The following is a 19,104-nucleotide window of genomic DNA, read 5'->3' as shown; positions in this document are numbered from 1 at the left end:
AGAGCACCCATAAAAATGAATTAGGATGCTCAGATGTTAATAAGCTCCCAATTGGGTTGAGCAGTTTAACTTAATTGTTGAGTTCCACTGCAATCAAAAGGTAGAACACCTAACAATTCTTTCCATTTACGATGCCACCATGAAAACTCTTCTACAAGCAAAAATATATTTGCGCTTTTCATATAGTGGTACCTCGGGTTACAAACACCTCGAGTTACAAACACTTCGGGGTACAGACTCCACTAACCCAGAAGTAGTACCTCAGGTTAAGAACTTTACCTCAGGATGAGAACAGAAATCGTGCAGTGGCGGCACGGCTGCAGCGGGAGGCCCCATTAACTATAAAGTGGTACCTCAGGTTAAGAACGGTTTCAGGTTAAGAACGGACCTCCGGAACAAATTAAGTTAGTAACCAGAGTTATCATAAGAATTATAAGCAAAGGCAGGGGTGACTCTGAAAATGTGGCATTGTGGCAAGTCTACTGTGGCATTCAGGGAGACTCACAACCAAAGAAAAGGAACTGTCGTGTTTTATATTCAAGATCATTAGTATCACACCACACCCACCCATGATGGGCAAAGGGGGAGTATTTGGGTACAGCAGGTGGTGTCGAGATATAATCAAGGCTCTAATTGGGTTCATTCCATATCATGTAAACACTTTACAAAAAAACACCCCAAGGTAAACATAATCCTGGAAGAGATGCTCTAATCGCACACAGCTGTGAAGTCAGCATGCCAGCTTTTAGCCTGCAGTGATTATGCTATTTACAATGTGAAAATGAAAGTTTCACACCTTGCCAGTTTTATCACCCTCACTGGAGGACTCCAAGACATGCACTTCTGCCTCTTCTGGAGTTGTCTCAGCACAGCTGTCCTGATCATTGCAGAACAAGTGTCCTGTTGGTATGAGACAGAAGTGTGAAATAATGAGTTGAACAACAATTCAGAAGTGCAACACAACAAACACTGATATGTCATGAGCAAACACAAACACCTTTTCTCTCTCCGGTGCCATTATTTGAGCACTCTTCACTCAGATCACTTGAAACGGCCATTAATGGAGCCTATTACTGATTTGCAAAAAGTACACATTCGAGTGTGGGGGTGGGTGGGGGTGGGGTCAGAGTAAAACTGAGTATTTTTCATAGCCTTGTGTGTAGTGTTGCTTGCATGAAATAACAAACATTTATGACACTATATCTGCGGGAATGGGAGCAGTAATCATGAGATGACTAGATATATATTTAAAATTACCTACATTCTGCTCTAATAAGTAATACATTATGTTAATATATCGCTTCCAGAAATACCTTGAAGAGCTCAAAATAAAATATCACAGATAAAGTACTGCTTTTATTGGTCATTAAATGGTTGTTTTAATTTCATTGTTGTTGGCCACTTTCAGTTCTGCTGAGGTAAGGCAGGCTACAAATGTTTTAAATAAGTACATAATGAACAAGCAGTTTGCCAAATGCGCCATGCAAATTGCCATGTGATCCACTGGTACATGACATAGGCTTTTAACATTCTGCTCGCAAACTGTTTCTTAACAACCTGAAAATTTAATATAATAATTGATATTATTTGATATAATAGGCAAACTCACCATTGCTATGTCAGTTTTAAGTCTGTTGATGCAACATGCTGAAGAGAGCAAAACTCAGCAAGAGCAATGGTGTATTTGTTTCATATGTGACTCAAATCAAGAAGATACCTCAAATAATTGATATCAAAGCTGAAGTAAAACCCCTAATTGTTCAACTTGCTTGATTACTTGAGAATAGTTCTTTTAAATGATTATCAAAAATCTAACACCATGGCACTGAAAATATATTGCTTGAATAATAGATTTCAGTATTTAATCACAATAGTACCTATTCTTTAAAAGGCCACCAACATATCCAATCTTGTTTGAGCAGCTTCATTTTGTTTACTATGATCAACAGTCCCTTTAAAGCCTTGTGGAATCTCACCCTATTCTGATGAGCCTAATACTTTTTATAGTTATCTGGGCCTTCTTTCCTGTTATAGGAAAAACGTGCCTTAATCTACTTCCTGCAGTATAGACTCCAGTCCCAGATAGACAGCAAATGTTCATTTGGGCCTTAAATGAACAGCTGAACACACAGAATGCTATTTACTGTCTGCAACGACTAAACAACAACAAATATGTTTGTGTGTACAAATAATTTCTACTGCTTGATATCATCAAATCCTTAAGTGGTTTACAAAAAAAAAGTAATGCAAAAACATTCAATAAAATTTCCTTAAACCAAAATTTAATGAGTCATGTGTTATTGTGCATGTACACACACACACACACAGAGCTGCCTCTATCAATTTAATGAAACCATATATTTTTACAATTGCTATTTAAATACAGTGCAGTAGTGTATGTTTACAGTTCATCTTTTAAAAACTTTTTATGGCACTCTGTAGTACTATGAAACTCTGGAAAAGACACATTCAGAGGTTCAGCAGCGTGCAACAGCATGCTTCTTGTTCACAGGAAACTGCAGCTTCATTTATTGTTCAGTGTGATGTGTGAACCAGACCACTGTGCCCAACCAAAACTGCACCAGGGATTTACGCACATGAATTACTCAAGTTACTATCTGGCTTGGATAATATACAGCCATCAGTGAGGAGTATCTGACAGTGCGGTAGGTTATATAAAAAGCTTCCTGGACATGCCCAGAACAGTGTTACTTCACAGAAAGTAACCGCCCTGAGAACTCCGGGTATAGGGTGTTACACTTCAAATATGTTAAAACAAAATTAAAAAGTTTGTCATAGGTATGAGGTTTCATGCACACTTCTTCAGATACACATGCACACGGAAGCTCATACCTATGACAAACTTAGTTGGTCTCTAAGGTGTTACTGGAAGGATTTTTTTATTTTGTTTTGACTGCGTCAGACCTACCTGTAACTACTTCAAATATGTGGTTCCTCAACTGACCTCAACCATAGACTAAATTGTGCATCTGCTGCTGCTCTTTTTTCTTTCTTTCCTTTTTTTGGAGAGGTTGCAAACATCAGTGATATCCCAGAGTTTGTGACTATCTTTCCTACCATGCAAAAAGCCTTATCTTTTGTGCTGGAAAGCAGAAAAAGGAAAGATATGGGGAGCTTCCTGTCTAGCTGCTTATTGAGCTTGTGTTTTCACACATAGGTGATACAGCACAGCTAACTAGTGGCTGTTATCCCATACTTTCCACTACAATTTCCCATCACTTTTCTCCCAAGACTTTTTGCAGCTTGAAAAGCAACAAGAAAATTGTGCTTAGAAAGTGTGGGATAGCAACCAAATTTCGTACAGCCTGCCTGTTGGGAAGCACCTGGGCTTTTCTGGTAAAATATTCACACAAACAAGGTGAATCTATTGCTTCCCTTCCTTTCTTACCTAAACTCTTATTTCACTATGAACATTTAGGACCACAATGACTTAAAAAGCATATTTCTTAGGATTTGTTCATGCTTGTTTCGCCACTAGGATACTTTCATACACAGTAGTGTACGAAAGATGCTATAGTCTGTGGGCATACAAAGACATGCTTTGAACGGCTGCTGTTGGGGTCTAATTCCTCAGTCAGTATGAACAGCATGTTCACAGGAACTTGACTCCCCTATTCATGTTAGCTGGCTAGAGAACGGCCCATTCCTCACTGCATCGTTAAGAACATTTTCATCTTTGTTCTGTTATTAACCAATAATGTGAATAACAATTCATTTGTCAGTAGACAAATGAATCCTACACAGAACCACTTTCACGTAGGACACTGCTGACATCTTGTGGCAAAACAGAGAGACACTTTCGAACAGAAAGCTGCCATAGCCCAAAAACTAAGCAATGTTTGGAACTTTTTAAATATATCAGTGTTTGCATCAGGTTTGCCTGGCAGTAGCATACAATGAAGAAGTGTTTTTTTTCAAAAAATAAAATAAAATAAAAAGATGTTTGGAAGAGAGATGAAGGAAGACACCACAAGTGAAACCATAAAATTAAAAACGAAAAAGTATCCTTTAAAATTGCAGCAACTTCTGTCTTTGAAAGCAGCAAGTCTCTTTTATAGAACGGAAGAGTTGGAAGATTCAAATGTAAGCCCACAATGCTACAGTAGTAAACATGGGTACCTTGGCTATTGCCAACAGATCGCAGTGGACTGTCGGTCGAGTCGAGTGAACCATCTGTGCGGCGTTGCGGCAGCTGCGTTAGTTTCTGCCCTGCCTCTCTCTCTGGATAAGTCCGTACTGTAAGGCACAGAGAAGGCTGAACAAGAACATCTCTTAGCATGGCTGAATTCAAGTCTTCAGCAGCTTTCTTATTGATTTCAACGATCTCATCACCAGCTTTCAGGCCTGCAAAGAGAAAGCAGAAAATCAAGAGTCATACTCAAAGTTATCCATCAGAGTTGGATTTCTATTCAGCATTTAGGATTTCATGTCTACCTAAGGTGGGATTGGCTAACCTGTGGTCCTCTAGATGTTGTGGGACTCCAACTCCCATCAGCCTGTCAGGAATGGTGGGAGTTGGAGTCAAGAAGCATCTGGAGGGCCACTTCTGGCCTACATGCTATTTCTTTCAGACAAGAAACTTTTCATTATTGAAAACCCCTTTTAGGGCACAAACCACAAAGATGCGCTGTAATGACGCAACAGCCCAGTCCAGCCAAACCAAGTGTGTCTGGCAACATGAGGCTGAGTCAGGCATGGCAGAGCATTCTGGGTACTGTGCTCCATGTTTTACAATCTTGATTTTATTTGTCCATTGAACCATTTTATTAGAAAATTAGAATTATGTACATTTTACAAGTGGAAAAACTTAAGACAAAGAAAGGTAAGTAACTCACCCAAGGGCACTATGTCAGTTCATGACTGAACAGAGAGCTGAGCCCCTTATAATTTATTTAGTACAGTATTGCAAGAATACTAAAATTAATTATCGTGTGAAGGTTTCCAAAGGTAGGATAAATGTCATGATTTAAAAAAAAAAAATCAAAAGAAGTGTATATTGCTGTCCAGTTTTCAAAGTTCTTACGTTAAGATACCCACGTTCTCAAAACATGCATGTAGATAGATATTTTAAAAAGAAGTACACATATAATGTGATTTATCCCTTCCCCAACCCTCTTCGGAGGTTACTTCTTGTGATCCATTTGAGTTATTTCTCCTAAATCAATAGGAGACAGAACTATCACAAGATATCAAGATGCAGCAAAGGGAAGAATATCAACCTTCGGTGTCCAGAAAGATGTACAGTGGTACCTCGTGTTACGTACCGTCCCCCTTACAAATGCTTCAGGTTATGCGCTCCGCTAATCTGGAAGTAGATGCCCCTTGTTGCAAACTTTGCCCTGGGATGCAAGCGGAAGTCGCGCACCGGCGGCGCAGCAGCAGCGGGAGGCACCATCATGTTATGAGCCGTTTCCGGTTACGAACGGACCTCCGGAACAGATTAAGTACGTAACACGAGGTACCACTGTATAGTCAACCTTCAACATAACTGTGTTACCAGCTTCGCAATAAATTCATCTTGTAAAATTAAGAGACGGACTGAACAGTATCATAATTTGGAAGGTACTGGAGTTACACTTTTTGTCACCATTCCTAAATGATTTTTGGTCTAGGTGCAATGGAGATCTGGTACAATCTTGAATAGCAGAAAGAGGAAAGGGCTCATTTTGTTGAACAAACACTGAAAAAGTTCTAAAGGGAAATACAATACCCCCTGGCACCCTACCTTTTTTGAAAGCCAGGCCTGTCTCTTTGACGCTGTTTACATGGAGCCGCCGAATCCCCTCTTCTTCCACAGAGGACAGAGAAAAGCCTGTTGAAATATCCAGTGGCAAAACTGAGAACCATTTGATTTAATTTCGCAAAAACTTCCATTCCATTAACTTTGCTTTAATCAAGTAAAACCATTTCTTTATGTGGTCAAATTGTACCAAACTCCCACCATTGTTCATATAGTCTGTATGGAAATTACCCAAGCATGTGGCTCTCTAAAACAGAATACCACACCCCATGCCGACAACAAGAATGCATAGATATTTTTATTTATTTATTTGTTTTGGGCAAAATTTTATGGTTCTGTTTTCCAGATTCTGCACGTGCATGATACACCGAGAAAAAAGTGACTCTATCAAGCAAAACATAGATCTCAGCTGCAGTCAGATCTGTGCACTATACTGAATTGTGTAATACACAGGCCTAACCAAGATTAAAGCCATGTTACTACTCCATATATTATACGTTTTCTAAATCTGGTAAGGCCCAAGTGGCTCACATATACGGTATTTAAAATTGTGGGGGTGGGAGAAAGGGAAACAGACACAGAGAGACAGTGTTTCAGGGAAATGTTTTTCAGGAAAATAACTGCCAACACCTGGATTAAAAGTGTGCATCATACTTGATATCTGCGTTTGACTTTGTCCTGCCTCAAGGTGCATTCAGTTTGTATCATCTGCTCCAAAGTATGCAGGATGTAAATACATGTTAACTATCATGCATTATTTATTGCTTTCTCTAAAATGAGGCATTTGCAGCTCTGAAATTCGATGGCTTCCTAGGGAGATGTAGGCAGCAGCTTGCCTTTTTGTTTATTAAGCAAAATATTTATGACCCTCCTGGGGGAAAATATATTTAACATAGAATTGGCCATTAGCTATAAGGAAGCAGATGTGATAGGATCCAATTCTCAATCAAACTGCCTTCAAAGTAATTTTTGTAGATGGAAAGATACTTTCATTCATCACTTTCGAAAGAGAAAGGACAAAGAAAAGACAGTAGAATATCACTGTGTACCACGAAATACAGAAATCTCATTGTGTTTAGAGATTCAAAGCCAGCAAGAAAGGGTAATCTTAGATAATATATTCACAATGAACAGGACTGCCGAAATGGAAGCCCAGCAGGAAAAAATGAGACCATTGAATTATCACAGCTTCAGAGATGGATATTTGGGGTATAAAGGCAAAAATTGGTTGGGTTCAGGTGACTAGCACTAGGTGGTGTCTACATAACAAAGAAGTGGTTGTACATACTTTTAAAAAGGAGGAGGATTTAATAAATTACAATGCAAGCTAAACCATAACTACTCATAAGTACAACCTATTGAATACAATGGGGCTTACTCCCAGGTATGTTGGGTTAATATGGCAGCCTTATTTGCTAATGACCAACATGTAATTTCTGTTAATTAGCAAAGACATAGGACATAGAAGTATGTAAGCTACTTTAATATGGGCAAGTAATTAAAAGTGTGAGTAATTTAACCCCAATGGTTTTAGGCTATTTTTAATTTTCTATTGCTCTGTTCACTTTTACATTCAACAACTGTGTATTGCTGTAGAGTTAATAATGTTGTTTGATTGCTGTTGTTCGTGGTTCCTTTATTCTAAGCTGTTTTGGGATAATATTTCATCCTGAAAAGTGGTGTAAGTCATTTACAATAAATACATATCTTTAAATGGATCCGATTAACAGCTGGCCAAATCCAGTGGCAGGATACAAGGCAGCTTCTGCTTAAAGAAAAGCCAGCCCTTGTACAAAGTCACTTTTCATGTTTAGCTATGTGCAAATCCCCCCACCCCTCTTTCTTGGGGATGATGCTGTAACTTGCTCAGTGTGAAAAGTCTCTATTTGTTTAGCAAAGAGAGGCTTGTTTCCTGGAACGACCAGGAAATGGCCAGCCTTTGCACTTAAAATCAACCCCATGAAAATCTAGCACACCACTTCAGGCAAGACAAAAATGGCCAATTTGCCATATGTTTCATGAGAAGCTTTAATACTGAGGCACACACTGTGACAGCTATGGGATAGCCAGTCATGAAATTGACCATTTGGGAATGACAGTCCTAAGTGGACAGTCCTTGACCATAGGTGGTTTATTCAATAGATCCTATAAAGGTGTATTTAAAATCATGCTTAGTAGATTTTAAAAGGCTGTGTGTGTGTGTGTGTGTGTGTGTGTGTGTGTGTCAAACTCACCATAGTTATCAGATGACATGTCAGATTTTTCAATCCGAATTTTCTGTGTAATTTTCTCGCAGATTTCAATTTCTTTATACAACTGAAAATGCAAAGAGAGAGAGTGAGAGGACCTATATTGTCAGTTGTTACTTTTTCACACAGTATTCTTTTAAAATTAAGAGTGAAGACAAAGATGTCTAAAGAAGAACCGCAGCAATGTGAAGAGAATTTTTCATTTTTCATTTTGTATTCTAAACAAAATAACAAAAATTCCTTCCAGTAGCACCTTAGAGACCAACTAACTTTGTCATTGGTATGAGCTTTCATTTTGTATTTTGTTTTGTGAACCGCCTCGTGTTCTTCAGATGAAGGGCAGTATACAAATTTAATAAAGAAATTTAATTAAAAAAAATAACTTGGCAGATAGTACTGCTAAATTAAATACCGGTTCACAATGTCATTGTTGGCAGAAGGTGGTGGGAAAGGGATGGGTGTGCACTGAGGAGCAAGCTGGACTGCATGAACCAGAGTATATGCATATGTATACTCTGGTATACTCATAGCATTTCTAAAGAACAACAGTGAATTACTGCAGAAGTGTTAAGCTTCATTTTCAGCCATTCAGATTTGCAGCCACAATCCTAGATTTCTCCTCAGAAGCAAGCTCCACTGAGCTCAATGGGACTTACTCCTAGGGAAGCACATACAGTCGTACCTTGGTTCTCAAACAGAATCTGTTCCGGAAGTCCGTTCGACTTCTGAAAATGTTCAAAAACCAAGGCACAGTGTCCTGCCCTCAATCGGAACCCGTGGAAGCTGCGTCGGATGCTCAGATTCCAAAAAAAAGTTTGAAAACCAGAACACTCACTTCCCAGTTTGCGGTGTTCAGGAGCCAAAACGTTCGAGTCACGGAATGTTTGAGAACCAAGGTACAACTGTATAAGATTGCTGCCTTGACCTCAGAAATAAAAGCACATAATTTCCCCTTTATCCAGTTGTCCTACTATTCATCTCCACTGGGGGTCAGTATCTACCATCTTTCTCATTGCACCAGAAATCCACATTTCTTTTCTCCATCTTGCTTGGCAGAGACCACCTCTCAATATCCAAGGAAGCTTTCACAATAATGCTCCCTCTGTCTGAGAAAACTTAGACCCACCTCCCTTCTTTCAATATATACCAATCACAAGCCATGAATTTTATCACCCTGCTTAAAAGTGAATTACTAAAGTTAGTGTCTCATACAGAAATTAAGTGTTGGACTAGGACTAGGGGACCTTGGTTCAAACCCTCACCCAGCCTTAAAGCTTGCTGAGCAGCCTTGGCCCAGTCTCAAAACTACCCCACAGGGTTGTTGTGAACATAAAGGAGGGGGACCATTTATACCTCTGTGTGCTCCTTGAAGGGTAGATTTCAAGTGTACTAATAACAACAACAATATCAGAATCAAAATTTTTGTTCCGCCACACAAGTAAATTATCTTGTGCTACTAGTTTAAAGTCACTGATATTTATGAGTATCAATAGCTTGCAATTAACTACCAAAAAAGACCAAGCACTACAACAAGAGTCTTTTTCTCATAAGAAACGCTGCACAGAATTACAGTCATACCTCATGTTGCATCCGCTGCAGGTTACGTCTTTTTGGGTTACAGACGCGCCGAACCCGGAAGTCCCGGAACAGGTTACTTCCGGGTTCAGCATAACCTGTGCGCATGCGCAGAAGCGCTAAATCGCGCTTTGTGCATGTGCAGAAGCACCAAATTGTGTTGCGTGCATGCGCAGGTGCAGTGCTTCAGCATGCGGCCTTTTCAGGTTGCGAACGGGCCTCTGGAACGGATCCTGTTAGCAACCAGAGGTACCACTGTATTATTGAAGAGTGAGCATTACCAATTCATAAATATCCTCTTCTGGCTTTGGTATGTAGGCTTGCATATGGTTTCCCGTCAGGAACTTAAGACGTAGATAGTGAGCTGAGTAATCCAGCTGATGTGCCTGTAAGGGGGGAAAGGGGGGGGGGAGAGAAGGTTACTGCAAGATATAGATAAGAGCACAAGTAACTATTTTCTTTTCGTGAAAGATGTTCCTGTAAAATGAAGGGAAAGTCTTCTTGCTTAAAAGGGTGTTTTTATAAAGATACTGTCTAAACAACCCCTGAAAAATTCTTTATTTGCCACTCAGAAAAGAAATGCTCGCTTATCCCTGTCTTGATATTGCAAAGATAACAGCATTCCTCTGAGTGGGAAGCCCTGCTGAAGTCCAGCTCTGCTCACCTGCAGTGTGGATGAAAATACTGCTAGTGTAGATAAGAGGTTAATTGTATCACAGGAAAAGGGAACAGCTTGCTCCTAAAATCTGACATATACATTAGGAGACCAGGGGTGATGCTTTCTGAATCTCACCAAAGTTTGCCATCACGTTATCAAATACTTGCTAATTCTGAATTAAAAGGGCTCCTAAAATTCCAGGCATTACATAATATTATCCCAAAACAGATAACCATGAATGTGTTTATCAGATTCCCTCATATATTTTTTATTATATTTAGCTGGATGTTATGGCATTTGCACTTCCACCTTCTTATCCCCTATTCCCTGCAAGTGGAATTTATAGGGCCATTTTAGAAAGACTTCAGAAATCTGAAGCAGTTGAGGAATCCTAAAGCAAAGTCAAACAAGTGCAGCTTCAGCATTGCAGGGGTGGACTAGATGACCCTTGAGACCCTTCCAACTCTATGATTCTTTGAGTCTCCTCACAATTAACAGAAGATCCGTTAAACAAACAAAAAAACGGCCTGCAGAATGGGCCCATGTCTGCCCTGAAGGTAATGAATGTCTGGCTGTCCCACTGCTGGGTGAAATACTACCACACTATCTCTACCCCTGAACAAACAGCTGCCACTTCTGGCCCACTGAAGCAAAGTATGCAACCACAACTCTCTTCCAAAGCAGGTAAAAGGACAGCAGTGCAAGGAAAAGTTCAGTGTGGAACAGAAAGCCAACCCAGCTTCCCCTCCTGTGTTTAAAGGCTGACAGAAGGATTGGAAGGTTTCTTCCCCAGGCTGGTGGCAGAAGGAGCAATGATGCTTCTCTTTCGAAATTAAAACCCCACTAGTTCTCCAGGGCTCTGGCCTTTGGGGAAATAACACAACAGCATCTGGGAGGGGAGGGGAGGGCAAATGAGCGCTGCCATTCATCTACACACCTGAGGGCAATCATTACTTGCCTCAGGCCTGTAGCAAATTCTAATCGGAGCCACATCAGCTATTTCATATGACACTGAGTTAACATCAGTCCCAATGTGGCCTACTGCTTCCAAATCTGTTGTGAAGACAGCATCTCTCCTTGCCTATTAGCACAGTTTTTGACCTAGTCAAAAAGCTCTAGGTTGTTTTTAATCTACAGGCACCCCCTTCCTTCCTTCCTTCCTTCCTTCGTTCCTTCCTTCCTTCCTTCCTGCCCTCCCCCAATAAACCAAACTGAATTTAAACCGTTTTCAGCAGTGATGGAATTGGAAGGCAAGTCAGCTGCGTATCAGTGAACAAAAAGACTTGGGAAAGCCTGCCGCTTGAGAAACGTTCAGAAATGAAACTTGACAAGGCAGCGCAAGAACAGGCAAACAAAACCACATGAATGGAACCAATGACCCACTAGCCTCCTTCCGACAGCCTCTTTCTGTCAGTCAGCAATCAGCAAAAACCTCATGTACATTCCACAGCTCATTCAGCTTTAGAGCTGTCAGGAGAAGCGGTGACTGAAAGGCATGTCAACGAGATTTAGTCTGACATGTTAGGAGAACCTGCAGGGACTAGTGTCCCAGGCAGCACCAGGCTAACCACAGATACTGATGGCTATACAGTATGCTGATGCACAGCAATTTCTAAACTATGTCCTTTCTTGTGGGGGGAAGCCATAGCTCTCCCTGAATAAGGGAGACCTCCAAGAAAAGGTTGGTTGCTATGCCTAGTGAAAGATGATATTATCATCATCATCATCATCATCATCATCTCTGGAAACCTATAATAAACTTCCTTAGTTTTGAAAACAGCAAGCTCATTATTAGAGATTCCCCAAATAGGAACACAGGAAACTGCTCTATGTCGAGTCAGACCACCGACCGTATAGCTCTGTGTTGTCCCTTTAGTGACTGGCAGTGGCTTCTTTCGTGTTTCAAACTTTCTCAGCAAAGTCTGGAGGTACCCAGTATCGAACCCAGCAAAAATTGGGAACTGTTTTCAGCCTGATGGCTACATTCCCTTCTGGCAACCTTCTGGCAGCCAGAGACAAAAATGGGAAGAGCATGTGAATGTTAACTTTGTACAGTGTAGAGGTTTCTACACATGCCCCTCTCTATTGTCCATCCAGGACTGGAGAGGAGATACGGCTGGGGAGACCCCTGAGGGCCAGACTGAAAGGTCTGGAGGGGCAAGATTTGACCCTCTGGGTCTGAGGTTCACCTCTTTTATATAAAGCATGGGTTCTACCACTGAGCTACCCCAATGCTCAACACACAGCACACTACCCAGACAATCAATACAGTTATAGTAGGACAATAATCCTGGGCATCTATTCAATCTAGCATTTGAAACCCTTGGGTTCCTACCATCAAGGGAAGATTTACAACATGGGGAATCTTCACAACACAATCTAGAGCATGAAGGAGTTCACATGAAATGTTTACTATACCAGAACTCGACTGGTTCTCAGATGGCAGATGGCAAACTGATGTGAAATGATGTGGATCAGAGAATTAAAGTAAAAAGAATGAGCTGAATACAAGAGACAGAAGAGAGAGATTTATTATTAGATATTACAGGAAAGAATGCAACCATAAGTACTCCCCTAAGCTGATAATTTGGTACGTAAAGAAGCAGATTCACAGCTTGAAATCCAAATCAGTTTTGCCCAGTGGACTTGAAATTAATACAGTTCCAACTGTGGCCCAATAGGTTTGTGGCACAAAGCCTAAAAAGAAGTAGAACATGGACTTAGGAATTTATCTTCATGAAATGTAAAGTACAGGGAAAAGAGCAGTCAGTATCTGTTGTCTGAGAATCTGGCTTACTGCTTATGTAAAAGTTCTAAAAATAAAATGATTGCTAAGAACATTTTATAATTGTTGCCTATTGTGTCTTTTTTTAAAGTGTCATCTCCCTTTGGTTACAATGAGACATTTCTCACTGAGAGCGTCAGTAGTCTCCAGAAATTCATTTGCCAGTGAATACAATATATAATTACCCATAATAAATGCTTTTCTTTATACCTTCTGTGCAACACTGGGCTTTTCTTTAAAAGTCAGAAAGTTATCTTTCTGGAGGCATCGTTTGAATATGAAAGATTCAAAGTGTTAAACAAATTCCTTTAAGGGTTTCAGTTTAGTTGGTTAGTAGTTGTTACTGGGGATGGACTTACAGCTTCCCGCCACAGCAGTACCTATTTGTCTGCTTGCACTGGTGTGCTTTCAAACTGCTAGGTTGGCAGGAGCTGGGACAGAGCAACGGGAGCTCACCCCGTCACACGGATTCAAACCGCCGACCTTTTGATCAGCAAGCCCAAGAGGCTCAGTGGTTTAGACCACAGTGCCACCCGCGTCCCTTTGTCCGATACTTAAAAGAATCCAACACCACAACTCAGAAAACAGATTAGTTAAATTTGTTGCAACTCAGCAGTTATCTTTGTCTGAAAATTCCTTCCTCCTTTTTTTTTAAACTAACATTTCACAAATTGTGACAGTCAGCAAACAAACAATCCCACTAATATCTACTATGATACAATCTTTCATGGCTAATCTAAGTGTGGAAATAGAGAATGTGTCACAGTACTAGAGGGAATTTCAAATGCTACTTGTATGCAGATTCAAGAAGACCCATTTCCATGTCTGTATAGATGGATAAATTGTTAATCCTAAAAAGTACACCTGAGAATCCAAAAGTATATGAATTCTTGTGCTGATTACAATGCAATGAGGTGCACATATCACACTCACAGTACACCTGAGTTCTGTCAATATCTTTCTTAGTTTAACTGAATACCAAACTTTAATTCAAAAAGTGTGAAGTTTGAAAAGTTTTGTTGCTTAGCGTGGAAACTGATAGAGAAGATAAAGATGAAAAATAGGTGAATCACATGAGAAAGTAATAGAACATACTTAACTGAATGACAAACAAAATGTTTTTGCTGAATATACAGATATAATCAATGGAAGCACATTGGAAGGGCACTGGCGCAGAGTTCATTATCCAAATGTGAATAAAAATACATTTAAAATATAGACCAAAAAGTTCTGGGGGAAATTCATTTCAACAGAGCTCACCCACTTTTCCAGTGGATAATGGCATTAAGTTCAGGTACCACAGGTGATAGGAATACTCAGCACGAGGATGTATAAAACCTCAACGTTATACATAAATACAAAATAAAAATAATTCAGCATGAAAGAGCTCCAGTGCAGACAATAAGCTCCCGTTCGTGTAAAGCTTCCACCATTTCTTAAATGGAAGGGACAGCTCGGCACGCATGGAAAAGAGCGTGACTGAAACATTTACAGACCTCTGCACTGGAACATCACAATCTTGGATTTTGAACATATTAATTTTAACCAAACTCACAATTATATGTCTGTGTGTAGATATATATATTATACATATATAATTCTATTAAAACTTGTGCTGAAATGATAATAGCATAGGAGAATATAGGCACAGGCTACAAATAAATGCTGAGAAGCCAAAAAAAATAAAAAATATATAAACCTTAAAATTTAAATCTTCCATGAGGTGTGAGCATTTCAGAATGGTTTTTAGGATGTGCAATGACAAACATTTCCATACACATATGCTTGTCACAGATTGCAGATCATTCAAATGTGGGAAATCCATCCAGTTCTGCATTCTTGTGCAACTTTTCATTTTTGGTAAAATTAAACCACAGGACAGCTCATTATAGTTGGAACACTCTGAAACTGGGAGGGGGGAGGGGAGTAAAATAGCCATAATCACAATTTCAAATACTGTAATCATAGAAAAATTCAAAAATCTATTTCCTATAATGTTTCTTTTTTTACCTTACAAATCATTTCGAGGACATCCCTTGTTGTGTCCCCTGGGTGGACTACCGTCAGGGCAGACTGGTTATTTGGCAGGCAGTACCAGGATGGTGTAAAATACTCATGGACCCAGATGTCAGAATCAGGATTATGTGGGTGGACTGTGGTGAGTGCCACTTCTTTTTCTCTCTGAATAGAAATGCACACAGTTATTAACACGCTTCTGCTCAAATACAACTGATTCCTTTGCCAGTTACAACATAAATATAGGGCCATAAAGTATGCCTTTGTTTTCTATCAAATTAAATAACAAAATTAAAGCACTATATTATGGGTAGGGAGCTGGCTTCCCTGAAGGCAACCAATTAAAATTCAACCCCCAGAGGATTGTCAGCTGGCCTCCAAGTTGCCAACTCCCTTTCTTCTTCTTTGACGTCTATCCACTCTGCTAAGGGATAATTATTTGATTCCTGCATCCTTATTGCACATGCAATAGCAGAGTCAAGGGGGAAGCATGCTTGCAAAAAAACGCCTGGAATACATTGGACTCTGGACCAGGGGGGGGAATGTATGCGCACACAAAAACCAAGAGGATAAATAAATCTAAGAAGAGACACCACTATTCTCACTATTCACAACAGAAAGAGTTGCAGGTGAGAAAGTCATTGTCGCTTTGGTTTGCAACCTGCTGCATGCATTTAATTTTATTATTATTATGATTTTATAGGTTTAAGATGGACCCTGAGGAATATAATTCCAAGCAAGTGACAGATGTATGGAATTCTCATTAGCTTTAAACGCAATCACATCCCCATTTGCTCGATTAAAAATATGCCCCCTGGCCCAGACTTAATGGTGCTTCATCTCAGTATTCTTTAGGGAGTTGCAGGGTAGGGCTGTAATTGGCAGAGCAGAAGTCTCTCTACAGTGCAGACATTGATCAAACACAGAAAATGGTGTGTTTATATGTCCTCATCAACCCAGATTAGCAGTGGTCTCTGTGAAGTCATTTTCCACATAAAAGTGAAATGTTCAATCACTGTCTTTACATATCACTTTGCCTGTGCATTGTTATTGTTTGTGATATGCAAGTAATGTGAGGGTTTCGCCATGTACAAAATAGTTTTGTGGCAGTGCTGAAATGCATAATGTTGCCAAAGTATTTTTGACCTCATGAAAATCTAACACCTCATCAGAGGCAAAGGACAGACTATGCTTGGCAGAATTAAGACCAAAGCCATGTTTGGGGGCCTGGGGAATTGCTGAATGCAGGAAGGGGCCTTACCCTGAAGAAAGGGCTGCTCAGACCTTGAGAGGGCAAATATGGAGAACAGTTGTGGCGAGGCATCAAGGAATATCAGGAAGCGCTAGACTTGCCCCTAAAAGGAACCGTTGCATGCCTGGTTCTCCAGGCAAATAAGCAATTACAATTATAATCTTAGTGACCATAATGTGGGATCCGTGGAAGAGGAAAGTATTATCCCTGTACATTCAGCTAAAGCCATCTTGGGAGGCTGAGTATTTGTTTTGTTTTTGTTTTTTAGAGGGGGGGGGACCTGTCCAGATGTTGCTGGACTCCATCTCCCATCAGCCCCAGCCGGCATGGCCAATGATCAGAGATGAGAGTTATAGTCCAACAACATCTGGAGGGCCACCAGCTACTCGCTCTTGTTTTAAAAGACAATATAATAGAAGTACAAATAAAAGTAAGAACGCACAGAAAAGTACAAAAAGGATGCATGAAGGGCAGTGAAGGACAACTTTTAAAGACCTGAGTTGTTGTATGAACAAAATAAACAAGCACAAATCCTGGGAAATTGAATAAAAACTGAGGTGAGGGGGTTGTTGAGGAGGGATTATCAGAAACCTTTTGAAAAATTCCTGGCAACATCTACCTTGCTACTGCTGGAGGCAGACTGCTGAACTAGACAAGTACTTTGCTCTGATCCATGAGAACAATTACTACATTCCTACATGTCCTGATAAGGGGAAAAAATCCTGCCTCATATTTATAGGGGCGGGTGTGAACATAGGTTTAGGGGCAGAATTAAATTCAATCCTGATTAACAAGTAGCTATTAAAAATGATTGGTCTAATCGGTCTTCTGATACAAGGAATCCCCCCCCCTGCCCAATATTCTTCATAGACAAAGGTTTACTCAATGGTAGCATCGGCAAACAACAGAATCAGAATACAGGTGAAACTCGGAAAATTAGAATATCGTCTAAAAGTGTCTTTATTTCAGTAATGCAACTTAAAAGGTGAAACCAATATATGAGATAGATGCATGACATGCAAAGCAAATTATGTCAAGCCTTTTATTTGTTGCAACTGTAATTATTTGTCGTTAGGCGGGTCAATTATAAATGGAATGTAATTAATGAAATGTAATAGCGATGTTTATTTTTGTATTATTGTAACTATTTGTTTTATTACTGTGGAATTTCCAAAAGAAAGCATTTGTAAAAATTAAAAGGAAAAAATAGTAAGTTGCATTACTGAAATAAATGCACTTTTCAATGATATTCTAATTTTCCGAGTTTCACCCGTACTACCCACCTCCAGTGGCCAATGACCATGGAACCTACTGGCCTCACTCGCAGAAATACCATTGGAGGTTTAGGAGCTCCCTTCTCTACAGCACACTTTGGAGCTGAACATTGCCAAGCTCCCTCTACCTCATCGCTTGGCCATGTTTCAAACAGGCTGACATCTGGCAAAGCTGAGCTGCTGCATGACTTTCTCTTTGCTTCAATACATTTACTTTGTCCTGAAGGAGTGGGCTTTATTCTAAAAACAGAATCCCGAGCTAATTGAACTCCTTTGTGTAAATTAATAAAATGTTCTCTTTTTTCTTTTCTTTTTTACCTTGCTTTCTTGAACAGTGTCATCAAATATTCCTTCTAAAGATTTCTTTACAGAATCAGCTCCTTCACCAAACACCTGCAGAGGCACAGAACATGCTATTTTAAATCACAATAGGATGATGCAAATGCTTTCTAAATTTGGAAAGATCTCATGTTACTGGGACAAATGAATAAGTGTTTCAAGGGAGGAAATTATCATCTCAAATTAAAATCGGATAAAATTCCTTCCTGGCTAGGCAAACAGCCAAATGCAAATGGCTGTCCTGGTCTAATCCAACAAGGGTGGTGGCCCCATCTAAACCATGACCTACTGAGACCCATTCAGGGATGTGTGGGGATTGGGGAATCAAATCAAATGGGAAATAGAGAAATGCAAGGCTAGAAGAGTGCACTTAAGAAACAGCTCATAAGCTGTGGTGAAGTTCTAGCAATACTTTTTATGAAGCGGTAACTCCAACTAGTGCCGGTCTCACCACCACCCCAAACACCCTGTGTGGGAAACCAAAGGAAGACGCTTACCAAGATCTGCCACACTTCATTCCTGTATTTGTGGAAATGCAAAGTTCAGAGATTGTAGAAAAATTATACCAGATCCCCCCCAAACAGGTTGGAGCTCAGGATCCAACCAAGAAGTTTGCAATTTTTTCTCTCTCAAGTGGTAGGCTACCTGATTAATGCTTGGTCTCCCTTGCTTTTTCTTTGAAGTGGTGTCCAAACCCCAAAGGGATGAGAAACGGCTTCTCCGTTTGCTTGCTGATCTCGACATCACCTGTGTTCTTCTCCTGACACCAGATTCGCCTGTGCGAGCAGCCACCTGCCAGGTGTATTAAAAGCCATTCAACAAAAGACACCACAATCAGAGCAAAGCTGGAGTGCCAGACCTCATAATTTTAATGAGGACCCATAGATGTTAAGGTGTGCCAAGGATTTTAAAAAGGTTTGTATAAGTTATGTTGAATAAAAAATTACCTTGTATGTGCTGAGGACCGGGGCAAGACATAGGGTGGTAGTCAACTACGTTTTACTCAGAGGAGTCCCATTGAAATCAATATACCTAACTTAGTATGTTCATTAATTTAATGGGTCTGCACTGAGTCAAACTTGAATACTACCCATCATACTTCTTTTCAGAAATCTATCAGTTTAAACCCATTTTTGGTTTGACTTTTAGAGCCGGATGCTAACACAGAGCAGGACAAACTGCTGAACATTAACTA

At 40.0% G+C, this 19,104-nt stretch overlaps 1 protein-coding gene across 8 annotated transcripts in view; it reads right to left on the bottom strand.

The window, feature by feature from the left end:
- Positions 1-19,104, bottom strand: part of TIAM1 (TIAM Rac1 associated GEF 1) — a 213,082-nt gene that overhangs the window by 43,535 nt on the left and 150,443 nt on the right. For all 8 annotated transcript variants that reach the window (XM_035116721.2, XM_035116728.2, XM_035116729.2 and 5 more), the window contains 8 exons: positions 18,555-18,701; positions 17,889-17,963; positions 15,039-15,209; positions 9,867-9,971; positions 7,996-8,077; positions 5,747-5,833; positions 4,141-4,365; positions 797-900 (listed from right to left, as the gene is read on the bottom strand). In XM_035116721.2, the coding sequence (XP_034972612.1) occupies positions 797-900; positions 4,141-4,365; positions 5,747-5,833; positions 7,996-8,077; positions 9,867-9,971; positions 15,039-15,209; positions 17,889-17,963; positions 18,555-18,701 (996 nt within the window). The remainder of the gene's footprint in view (positions 1-796; positions 901-4,140; positions 4,366-5,746; positions 5,834-7,995; positions 8,078-9,866; positions 9,972-15,038; positions 15,210-17,888; positions 17,964-18,554; positions 18,702-19,104) is intronic.

The sequence above is a fragment of the Zootoca vivipara genome, chromosome 4 (assembly GCF_963506605.1).
Source record: "Zootoca vivipara chromosome 4, rZooViv1.1, whole genome shotgun sequence".
Taxonomy (NCBI): domain Eukaryota; kingdom Metazoa; phylum Chordata; class Lepidosauria; order Squamata; family Lacertidae; genus Zootoca; species Zootoca vivipara.
The sequence above is the reverse complement of the archived record's forward strand: the minus strand, read 5'-3'. Positions and strand labels throughout refer to the sequence as shown.